Source organism: Somniosus microcephalus, chromosome 9, assembly GCF_052327205.1.
Source record: "Somniosus microcephalus isolate GS21.2 chromosome 9, FLI_Smic_1.0, whole genome shotgun sequence".
Lineage (NCBI taxonomy): Eukaryota > Metazoa > Chordata > Chondrichthyes > Squaliformes > Somniosidae > Somniosus > Somniosus microcephalus.
The window spans coordinates 16,184,859-16,197,286 of record NC_140995.1 but is presented as its reverse complement, the minus strand read 5'-3'; the positions used below and the strand labels follow the sequence as shown (position 1 = coordinate 16,197,286).

Genomic DNA, 12,428 nt, shown 5'->3' with positions numbered 1-12,428 from the left:
GTGTTCTCAAATGTTTTCTGCAGACTTTTGCTGTCAATGTCTATTTTTAGTTTGTTGTATTTCAGTTGGTGCTAAGTGTATAGTAAACTGGTTGAGATGTTGTTCTGAGGCTAGTGGCTCCAATTCAGTTGAGGTCAGTTGGTTTTGCCTTTACTCGATGCCTTTGTTGGCTTGTTTGATTGCTTTGACCTTTGGGACTGGGAGTATCAAGAGTGTCTCTGTGAACTGGTGGAGGGGGTTTAAGAGGGCGATGAATGCCACTGTGATTTACGGGCAGAAGGTATGGATGGTGAAGCTTACTCCCGTGAACCTGGGGTGGGTTAGTGGGGAAGAGTGCCTCTGTAAACTGGGGACCAGGTTGAGGGAAGGAGAGATAGGACTTCCTCCAAAAATTCAGTTTTCTAGACAAGCAAGGGCCCAATCCCCCGGGAACAATGGGCACCAGTGGGTGGTGGTGGTAGTGGGGGGAAGGGGGGCAGTGGCAGGGGAACTGCTGCGGGGCAGAATTTTCAAGAACTAAAGTTGTTCCCTATGCTACAGCCAGATGCTAGCAATGTCCCCCACCTCCTGAACACAAGAGGCCAGCATCAAAAACCCTATTTGCTCCCTAGCCCACCTGGGATGGCAGGAATGACGTATGAGGAGAGATTGTGTTGATTGGGCTTATACTCACTGGAGTTTAGAAGATTGAAAGGGGATCTCATCGAAACCTATAAAATTCTGTCAGGCCTGGACAGACTAGATGCAGGAAGGATGTTTCTGATGGCCGGGGAGTCCAGAACCAGGGGTCATAGTCTAAGGATAAGGGGTAAGCCATTTAGGACAGAGATGAGGAGGAATTTCTTCACCCAGAGAGTGGTGAACCTGTGGAATTCTCTACCACAGAGGGCGGTGGAGGCCAGTTCATTAAATATATTCAAGAGTTGGATATATTTCTTAAGGCTAAAGAGATCAAGGAATATGGGGAGAAGGCAGGGACAGGGTACTGAATTTGGATGATCAGCCATGATCTCATTGAATGGCGGAGCAGGCTCGAAGGGCCTACTGCTGCTCCTATCTTCTATGTTTCTATACATCGCAGTGTTTCCTGGATATGCCAGTTGCAGTCACAGCTTTGGCTTTGAATCCACTCGCGCCAGACGCCACCCACCCCCCTCCTGGGCAGCTTCCTAGCAGCCTGGCCCTGCCAGCCGAGGTCCTAACTCCCAATTTCTCTTAAACCAGTGCAGCACCTACTGAATGGGCTTCTCTCTCCCTCTGGCCCACATTCTCAGCTTGGGCCAGGTACATTTTGATTCTCATCTTATTGAACATTGTAGCTTTAAAAATGGTAAATGTACAAATTCAGCAAAAGTCAACAAAGGAAGTTGTGCAAGATGGGTTACAACACAGTGAGCAACATGGAGAAGGGAGAACAAAGATAGAGAGGCGAGGACTGATTTACAGCAAGGGCGAGATCGAAAGTGTGAGGGGAGAAGTTAAGAGGCAAAGAGAGATGTACAGGGCACATGTACAAGAGCCAGAGGGTGCAAAAGAGAGAAAGGGAGGCTGTGCTACTTGAGGATGAGCTGCTAAGACACGTCTGTTTTCTGCCCCATTTGTACTGAGAGATAAATTCCAGCAAATGCGAGTGCAGGCTGAGGAAGTGCCCAACCTCTCAAAAGTCCACAGCTGCAAATCTCAGAATTAGGACATGATGTCATCCGTCCCAAATTTGTTCGACCCGAAACGTCAACTCAAATTTCTCTCCACGGATGTTGCCTGACCTGCTGAGTTTTTCCAGCATTTTCTGTTGTTATTTCTCATAACCAGGGGTTCCCAGAACCAGGGGTCACAGTCTAAGGATAAGGGGAAGCCATTTAGGACAGAGAGGAGGAGGAATTTCTTCACCCAGAGAGTGGTGAACCTGTGGAATTCTCTACCACAGAAGGCAGTTGAGGCCAATTCATTAAATATATATTCAAGAAGGAGTTGGATATATTTCTTAAGGCTAAAGGGATCAAGGGATATGGGGAGAAGGCAGGGACAGGGTACTGAGTTTGGAAGATCAGCCATGATCGCATTGAATGGCAGAGCAGGCTCGAGGGGCCGAATGGCCTACTCCTGCTCCTATCTTCTATGTTTCTAATCACTTTCGCCTTCCTATTCGGCCTTCTAAATGAACTTGCAGTAAGTAGGCACATTTGTCAGGACCAGCTGATCCAGACAGCAGTACTTTATTAAAGATAAACTGCAGCTTTGATTTAATTGACAGACTTTGGGCCATATCTTTGGATTCCTTGCAGGGATGTTTTTTTTTTGTTGCATTATTCTTGTGAAACTTTCACCAAACATTTCTTTTAACTGTGGAGAGGGCTCCTCCAAGGGGGATTTAGGGAACAATCTTTTGAAGGCTGAAAAATAGGGTTCCCTATGGGAATCGGATTGTTTATGACACACAAGTTGGAGGAGAGGAGGAGGCTACACTGGAAGGTAGGAGTATAAGGCATCCCTAAAGGAGAGACAGTTCATCACAACAGCATCCATCCAGCAGAAGGTAATGATAGGCAGACTTTGCAGGATCTCTCATAAGAGTTGTGTCTTAGGAGGGTGCACTTCAGTTATGTTGCAGCAAGATCTTCAGAGAACTTCAAAAGCTCTCACACTGGCACAGAAGGTCACCATGGCTTTCAACTTTTATGCCTCAAAGTAACTCACTGTATGTGAAACACTTTTGAGCTATTTCTAAGACCTGATAAGGCACTATACAAACAAGTCTTTCTTCTGTTTGTGACAGAGGAATAGCTAGTTATTGGTGAGGTTCAGCAGGACTGAAAATAGGCAAACTCGATACCTATATTTGAAAAAAGGGCAACAAATCCGTCTCAGACAAATACAACACACTAGCCCAACGTCACGATCAGATAAAATAAAGGAATGCATTCCAAGGTGTAGGCTGGAATCTGTAATTCAGGTTAGTCAGTCCCTTGGCACAAAGCTCTGTGGCGTAAGTGCTAATGCGTGTGATCCACGCGATGTTTGGGAGGGAAGTACCAATGTCTACCATTTCACACTCTGCATCTCTGTCTGTCTGTCTCTATCCTTTTCTCTCACACACACACGCACGATAGTATTAGTTGGGAAAATTCATAAACTTTCAGAAATTATGGGGTGAATTATAACCCCCAAAAAACAGGTGGGGTTGGGTTTCCTTTGACTCAGGAAACCCGGCAGCTGAAGGGATGCAAGGACAGCTTCGGGGAGAAGGCAAGTGCCTTTACAGCACTGCTCGTGGGCCAGGAGAACTCCTCCCACCAGCCCCTCAAGCTCCCATCCCTTAAAGACCCCCGGGGTCAGGGATCGGACCAACCTGCTTCTGTGGCCTGCTCCAGAGTCCTCCCCGCCCGACTGGAAGTCAAGCCTGTCAATCAGGCTGACTTCCGGGTGGGGAACCCGTCAAGGTGAAAAGACCGCACGTTGTGGAATTAAAACTCCGCAGCATGCAGGGAAACCCGGACTTCCAAGTTTTCTGTCCGAAACTCCATCCCCGGCCTATGTAACCCGCCCCCGTTAATATCCAGGCCTACATTTTACCTCAGAACAGTGAGAGTCTTCAGCTTGAATGAAGAAAGTTTCTTAAGTATAGTGAAATCAAAGAGGCAAATGGCTTTCTACTGAGAAAAACAAATTGCTGGGCTAAATATGAATAACAGAAAGGAAAGCTGCTGTTTGTCTGGGTTTCTTTCAGGTACAATATATATAATTTAGGTCAGCCGTAGATTATAGTTAAAATGTAAACATTAAGTGAAGAAATATAAATGAAATTTGCATGTTTAGAATCATAAAAGTCTGTCAGAAATCCCATGACAGGACAACAAAAAAAGTTAGAAAATCCTACTGATGCACGGTGGGAAATTGTGCACGATCTCAGACTGCAACATCTCCCTAAAGTCAACAGGACTAATGGCTCTAAATCAAAATATAACCTCCAAATCCAAGCTTTTGAGAGATGCCGAGAGCTGCACATAAGAACATTAACAAAGCAACTCAGACACACAGAAGACAACTTTAAAGATAAATTTAATCATATTATTGTGAAATCAGTCCCAGAATGTCGGCCAATATATTCTAATTAGCAATATTTAGCGAGACCCATCCTACCCAAAGATGATAATGAGTAAGTTTTCTGCATTTTGTTATTACATCATTAGTATGTTGAAGTGAGAAGAAGGTGGTGTCTGAAAAATCTGGCTTATTTGATCGATTAATCAAATAAGATATCCAATCAAATATTCTGAAGTATGGTCCCTACTGGATGGTTTAAATATATCTAGTATTTAAATCATCCAATCAAGGTTCATAGTTCATATAAATATTGAGGCAAATGGTTTATTAGAATTCTTTATCCAAATACTGAAGTTGTATTTCCCATTGAAAAAGGTCAGCAGTTGTACTGTGAATGTCAAATAATTAATTTAACTAAGAGCTGGATAAATATCATCTTCAAAATAAGATCAATAGTTATAACAATAAGTATAGAGATGGTTAAACACTGTATGGAATGCAATACTTCCTAAGCTACTGAGACTGTGGAAACATGCTATGGAAGGTAGCCAGTCAATGTTGAATAATGTGTGTTGTAAGGTCAGATAGATATTTTGGTGTTGCACTCAATTATCCTGGGGATAGGGAGAAACTTGTAAAACCTTCCATCAGGAGATTAAACATGTTAGGTAAAGCCCACGATAGTGCAAAGTATGCATGGTCTGTGAAAGATGCTGAAAGTGTACCATAAAAATGATTCAATCCTTTTAGTGATTTCACAAACCAAAGTTTTGAAACACATTTTCTGAGACATTTGTTAGTGATGGTCCTTAGCAATGTGAGAGATGTATTATATCTCTTAATGCCAAGTTATAGTCAGGGTTTTATATAGCAGAAATCATACATGTATAGTTCAAAACAAGGAACACAGAGTTTATTGTGCTGCAGAATTACAACAAAATACTGTATTTTAATGCTCGTGGTACCCGGTTTATCACCAGTCTTCCATCATAACTTAAAGATGCAAATAGCCATGGATCAGCTGAGGACCATTCCACTGCATAGACACTATCTTCATGTTCTTCATATGTGGCTATTATGCTGTCCTGTAGTGGTTCTTTCCTGCAAAGAAAAATCGATAGGTAGCTAAACACTTTTAGCACTTAGTAGATGTCTCCTATGCAACTTAAAAATGCAACTTAATGGGAAAGTCCCTTCAACCTCATCATATTGTGTAACAGATAGTCTTGGCTACATGCATGAAGCCACTAACACGAGCACATCAAAAACTGTACAGTTTGATATCATAACAAGTGTACACAGTCAACATTATTCAATTTTCCCCTTGGCACCCCAGCAAAAATTCTTCAGCCCTTTTGTGTTCTCGGTATCCACCCACCAAGGTCCATTTAGTGAAACATGTCACCACTGCCTCCGTATGATACAAGTATTATTTGTACAAATACATCCCCAATTACTGTTGTTCCTACTCCTTTATATCATGTTAAAAATCATACATAAGGTGCGCTCTTCTTGTCTACAAATCTTAATTCTTGCTGTTGCAATCTTTGGTCACACTTGTGCCAACCTTCCCCACTGTAAATTGCTAGGCCATTTCCATTCTATTTTGCTAGAGCAACAATCACAAAATGTAGTTACAGGTTCCGGCTAACAGGTAGCTTTAGGAAGCAAGTTTCTGAAATCTCTCTCCCAATTCCATCATCATTATTCATCTCATCTATTGAACCCCATGGGATTAAAGGGACCTGGCAGCACGGATACGAAATTGGCTATGAGACAGAAAGCAGAGAGTGGTGGTGACCGGTTGTTTTTCAGTCTGGAGGGAGGCATACAGTGGTGTCCCCCAGGGGCTGGTGTTAGGACCACTAATCTTCTTGATATATATTAATGACCTGGACTTGGGTAGACAGGACATAATTTTCAGTTTTCAGATGATACGAAAATTCAGAAATATAGTAAACAGTGAGGAGGATAGGAACAAGACTTCAAGAGGACATAGACAAACTGGTGAAATGGGCAGACACATACATGTAGCGAATTGTGAAATGATCTGGAATGAAAAATGAGGAGAGGCAATGTAAACTAAATGGTACAATTTTAAAGGGGGTACAGGAACAGAGGCTTGGGGTTTATGTACAGAAATCTTTGAAGGTGACAGGACAAGTTGATAAGTCTGTTAAAAAAGCATACAGGGTCCTTGACTTGATAAACAGAGGAATAGAGTACAAAAGCAAGGAAATAATGCTAAACCTTTATAAATCACTGGTTAGGCCTCAGCCGGAATTGTGTCCAATTCTGAGCACCACACTTTTGGAAGGATGTCAAGGTCTTGGGGAGGGTGCAGAGGAGATTGACTGGAATGGTACCAGGGATGAGGGACTTCAGCTATGTGGAGAGACTGGAGAAGCTGGGGTTGTTTTCCTTAGAGCAGAGAAGGTTAAGGGGAGATTGGGTAGAGGTGTTCAAAATCATGAAGGGTTTTGACAGAGTAAATAAGGTGGAACAGTTTCCAGTGGCAGTGTTCAGTTCCATTCGCAACTCCTCAGATAATGAAGCAGTCTGTGCCTGCCTGCAGCAAGACCTGGACGACATTCAGGCTTGGGCTGATAAGTGGCAAGTAGCATTTGCGCCACACAAATGCCAGGCAATGACCATCTCCAACAAGAGAGTCTAACCACCACCCCTTGACATTCAACGACATTACCATCACTGAATCCCCCACCATCAACATCCTGAGGGGTCACCATTGCCAAGAAACTTAACTGGACCAGGCACACAAATACTGTGGCTACAAGAGCAATTCAGAGTCTGGGTATTCTGCGGTGAGTATCTCACCTCCTGTCTCCCCAAAGCCTTTCCACCATTTACAAGGCACAAGTCAGGAGTGTGATGGAATGCTCTCACTTGCCTGGATGAGTGCAGCTCCAACAACACTCAAGAAGCTTAACACAATCCAGGACAAAGCAGCCCACTTCATTGGCACCACATCTACCACCTTAAACATTCACTCTCTCCACCACCGGTGCACTGTAGCTAGTGTGTACCACCTACAAGATGCACTGCAGCAACTCGCCAAGGCTTCTTTGACAGCACATCCCAAACCCAAGGGCATCAGGCGCATGGGAACACCACCACCTACAAGTTCCCCTCCAAGTCACACACCATCCCGATTTGGAAATATATCGCTGTTCCTTCATAGTCACTGGGTCAAAATCGTGGAACTCCCTCCCCAACAGCACTGTGGGAGTGCCTTCACCACATGGCCTGCAGCAGTTCAAGGCGGCGGCTCACCACCACCTTCTCAAGGGCAATTAGGGATGGGCAATAAATGCTGGGCCTTGTCAGCGACGCCCATATCCAGTGAACGAATAAAAAGAGAACACAGATTTAAGGTAATTGGCAAAAGAGCCAGCGGCGAGATGAGGAGAATTTTTTTTAACACAGCGACTTATGATCTGGAATGCACTGCCTGAAAGGGTGGCGGAAGAAGATTCAATAGTAACTTTCAAAAGGGTATTGGATAAATACTTAAAGGGGAGAAAATCGCAGGGCTATGGGGAAAGAGCAGGGGAGTGGGACTAATTGGATTGCTCTTTCAAAGAGCTGGCACAGGCACGATGGGCTGAAAGAGCACAGAAGGTGGCCAGTCATTCTATGATTCTGTATTATTCAATGAGTATCCTTGAGCTTTCTTTACTTCAATAACTCCTTTTTACAGAGAACAATGTTGCCTACATTGTTATATTATAGTCTTGTGATGCTTCTCCAACAAGCATTATTGCAGAACACAATTTATCCCTCTGTATTAGCTTGTGCACTGCCTCCCATATGCACTGAATTCCACATTGATCTTGTTCGTATTTAGCAACATTGAAATGCCAGTTTGTATATTTTAGTCAATGCAGTTTGTTGTTTGGTTGTATTCTCAGTCATTCACAGAAGTATTATTCAGGGAGCACCTCAGTAGAGAAGGAAAGGTTCACTAGTCACATGTTTTATCCTGACAAGAGCCGAGTAGTGTAGTGACCTTTACTTTGTTTAAAATAAAGCTGTTGCCCAATTGAATTGCACGGGTCTAAAATGCACACTGAATAAGCATATTCATTCAGGTAAACCCACTTCACAGCATCCTTTCAGCTGCCTATTCATCATATGTATATGGCACAACATGGATACAAAATCTGACTTTTCGTTGCACCTACATTATTAGGCATATTGTGACCAATCACAGGCTGAAAATATGTGCATGCATAGGTAAAGTGCAGATCCACCTCTGTGCATTCTTGTACACAGGGAACAATATTGCTCTAAGACTTCTTCCTGGTTTTATGGAGGACCTGCCCTCGCTCCCTTATCTTCCATTACAATTCATCCAGCTTATATGGCACAGTTTTAGCTCAAGGTATGCACTGTCTTGCTCCCCATTGCTCACACATGTTGCTGTATGGCAGAGTACAATCCTGAAATACCCTATCATCACGAGTAGAAGAACAGTCAGTTCGGCAGATAATGATCAAGCAGGATACAGGCATGTTACAGTTCTTGTATAATGGAGGGGAATCAAGGAGTTTCTTGTGGGTTCGGTGTGCATGTGTAAAACCTTTAACATCTTTTTCTCTCTCTCCCTCTCCTCCTCCCAACCAGCTCCCATTATTGTCCTGTAAAAAGACATTCATTTCGACTTTTATAGCAAAATAACTATTGGTCCTACTTCTTTGCAGACAAATCAAATTTGCAGTGCTGGCTTCTTTCTCTTCCTGTTAAGGCACTTTTGATCAGGAGCACGTTCTGAAGACAGTAAGACCCAGCAAACTCTTTACTGTCTCTGTCTGCCTTAGAACATTTTATTCGTGAGATCTTCGCTTGGAAATAAAGAATTGGAACTAACTGGTTGGATTTTTCCATTTTAAGGCAGAAAGAAAATAAATGTGTTCTTTTTACAAAGGAAAAAGCAAAGTGATTATACAACTGTAATATCACCTATAAACATATCAGTAATTCAGAAACAAATTCAAGGTAGGTTCAGTCAAAAGACACATTAAAAATGAAGGAATTCTTGTCCTATCAAGTCAATGAATATTTTATTTTTGGTTCAGAGTCAGAAGGGTTCAGGTCCCACTCCAGAGACATAATCTTAGGTGACCTTTCAGTGCAGGACTGACGGAGTGCTGCAATGGCTTTCAGATGAGACATTAAACCGAGGTCCCATCTGCCTGCTCAGGTGGGTGTAAAAGATCCCATGGCGCTATTCCAACAACAGCAGGAGAGTTGACACAGTGTGCTGGCCAACATTTATCTCTCAACCAACATCAATAAAACAGATTATCTAGTCATTCATTTCATTGCTGTTTCCGAGACCATGCATGCCTACATCACAACCAGTGAGTGCACTTGAAATGTACTTCATTGGCTTTGGGGCATTCCACAGACATGAAACAGGCTATTTAAATGGAAGTACTTTCTTTCTTCTTGGTGTTTAGTTGCACTTCATAATTCTCTTTTTGATGTTTTAGGTTATCTTTAAAAATATTACTTTCAAATTATGATACAAAAAGCAGCTTTCAATAATTAGAAAAGAATACCAATACTGGAAGTATTTATTAATAACAGCAAAAATGAGCAACGAGTACTTTTTAAAATTCAGATGCTGCTCAACGAACATAATGATGAATTGCTGACAAAGAGTTAAATTTTATAATGGTATCTATCTTTCTTCAATAAATAAGGGGCTAGAAATTCGGTGCATTTGCGCCTCTCGTTGGCGCCTCCAGGGGAGCTGATGGGGCACAAACGACTTTTCGCCCAGGTGCGGCACCGCTAACGTCGCCCGCTAAATTCAGCGGCGGCGGTAACCAGAAGCGCCCCGCTCCGCTGCACAGGCGATGACGACGTCAGCACCGTGCGCAGCGTCCCATTTTCACCCCGCCTGCAAAATTGGCCCACGCCCCTGAATCTGCGCCGGGCGATGACAGCGACCAATTCAGGGAGCGGGAACGGAGCGGCAGAAGGCTCGTGGGGCGCTAAATAAAGGGGAGGAGGCGGCCGGGGAAAAATAAATCGTCTAACTTACTTGTCACGGCCCGTTGCGTCTTCGAACGCGGGGTCCGTGCCTCAATCTGGCAGCCCAGCACTCGTACTAGGCTGCTGGCATGGCACCCCGCTCCCCAGTGGTCCAGGTAGAACCCCGCAGAGTTGTGGGCTTGGGCCCTCCCCTTTTATGAGGGGAAGAGCCCTTCTATGCGGTAGTGCTACGTGTCCCAGTGCGTAGCGCTGCAGAACGCACCGCCCCGATATTCGGGGTTAGCGCTCCAAGAAGGAAGTGGAGCGCTTGAATTAGCACACCGCCTCCCTCTTGGGACGCTAAAACTGAAGTTAGCAATCGCCGACACAATTTAGCGGCCAGGCGAGGTTAGCGACCAAAATGGTTACTAACAAATTTTTTCCCCACAGTATATTATATAGGCAATGTCCTGTTAAGTGAAAACATTACTCTGTTAAATGATAAATCGCTTAATTAAATTTTAGTTGAAATTGTCACCTTTAACGATGTCATGTAGCTGTAACCATAGGTGTCATCCTCAATGATCAGCAATAATTTAACGATTTACTATGACCAAAGAAAGCCATTTACAACAATGCAAAGATTAATTTTCTCATCTAATATTAACATTTCTCAATTATGCATGGATTTAATAGCCATTTAATGTACATAGGTTGAACCCATCAAGAATTGGTTCAAAAAAACCTCAAACACAAAGTACAATTCTTCATTTCCTACTTATAATAAATAGCACCTGTTATTTTGCAAACCTATGAAAAACAATGATCATCTAATATACCAACGCGTGAGTATGGACGGAGCACTCACGCGTGGACCCGATGGAAGTGCCGGAATCTTGCATGCACTACGCATGCGCGGGAAACCGGCACTTCCAATCCTCTGAACCAAGGGGTTCAGAGGTCGAACGCGTGCGCACGGGAGTCTGCGCGTGCGCCTGCACGTTGAACTTCCTTTTTTTTATTACAGGTTTTAACGTGCGGGTAAGTCTGTACATTTTAGAAATGTAAAAAGCAGCCGTAAGGACTTCATTTTCAAAGGTAAGTGGTCAATTATTTAAAATTAAAACATTTTTTCCACAGGTTTTTTACTTTTAAATACTTTAAAGCAAGGTAAGTTTATTTTTAGCCCTGTTTTTTTATAAAATTATTTTTTTCAAAAATTTAAATTTTTGTTTAAAATAGTTATTTAATGTCATTTATAGTTTATTTACAAAGTGTGATTTAAAAAAAAAATTATTTGAAGGTAAAGTACAGTTTTACAGCCTCAGCATTTATACGTTTTGACAGGTCTATCTGTCAAGACATGAATGGAGCATTTCCTGCTCCGATTGGCTGCCTGTTGCTCACGTGATCCCAGGGGAAGCATCGCACTAACTACGCCCCTGGGACACGCCGGCATAGCGCGCCGGCCTCTGGGACAGGCCTCGGAGAGGAATTCCACGCAGGCCAAGAGGTCAACTGCCGGCGCGCTAGGCAAGTGTAGGTCGGGGGCTTGCACCCGCGGGAAGCCCCCGACCCGAATTTCTGGACCATTATTTATCCTAGAGCTGCATCCAAAGGAGTAACTGTTTATGATGTTGGATGTGCCTGCTGCATACATATATTCAGTAGGACCTATGTGCTTTCTATTCATACTATGGGTGTAAAGGCACATTAAATGGGAACAGAAATGAAATGGCTATACTGTGGATTAATCCGCGATACTGAAGCATCTTGTCCAGGTGTTATCGTGCTGGCAATGCCATGGATAAACTAATCTGTCCAGTGGTAGCAAGTCTTTGCCACAAAATATTTGTAGTTATGTGATCTGGACTCTCATCCATTTGTGTTGAGGCTATCTCAACACATCTCACATTCCTCTTACAGAAACAGATAGACGAAGCTGGGTTGAAGTCCAACCCAAGTCCTAGAGATGAGAGAACAATATTCTATGCACTGAACAATTCCTGGTTATCCTATCTTAAACTAGCTGGAGTGCCCGGCGGTGCCGAGGGTTTTTTGAGGGCATGTTGTTGTTGGAAGAGAGAGAGAGACTGGGGGGAGAAGAGAGAGACTGGGGGGGAGAGAGCGACTGGGGGGAAAGAGAGAAAGAGCGAGATTGGGGGGAGAGAGAGAGGGGGAGGGGGAGAGAGAGAGAGAGAGAGAGAGAGAGAGACTGGGGGGAGAAGAGAGAGATTGGGGGGGGGGGGGGGGGAAAGGAAGAGAGAGAGACTGCTGGATTTAGTTCGGGATTAGCCTGGAGAGAGAGGGGGGGGGGAAGGAGCGCCTCAGGCTGGCCCGATGGACCCCTGCGAAGGAAGGAAGGCGAGCTCTCCCTCCCTCTC

At 43.8% G+C, this 12,428-nt stretch overlaps 1 protein-coding gene across 3 annotated transcripts in view; it reads right to left on the bottom strand.

Moving 5' to 3' along the window:
* Positions 1–4,042: 4,042 nt before the first annotated feature.
* The window catches only part of eipr1 (EARP complex and GARP complex interacting protein 1), a 94,222-nt gene continuing 85,836 nt past the window's right edge, over positions 4,043–12,428 (bottom strand). For all 3 annotated transcript variants that reach the window (XM_085996407.1, XM_085996409.1, XM_085996410.1), the window contains one exon: positions 4,043–5,145. In XM_085996407.1, the coding sequence (XP_085852533.1) occupies positions 4,974–5,145 (172 nt within the window). In that variant the 3' untranslated portion in view covers positions 4,043–4,973. The remainder of the gene's footprint in view (positions 5,146–12,428) is intronic.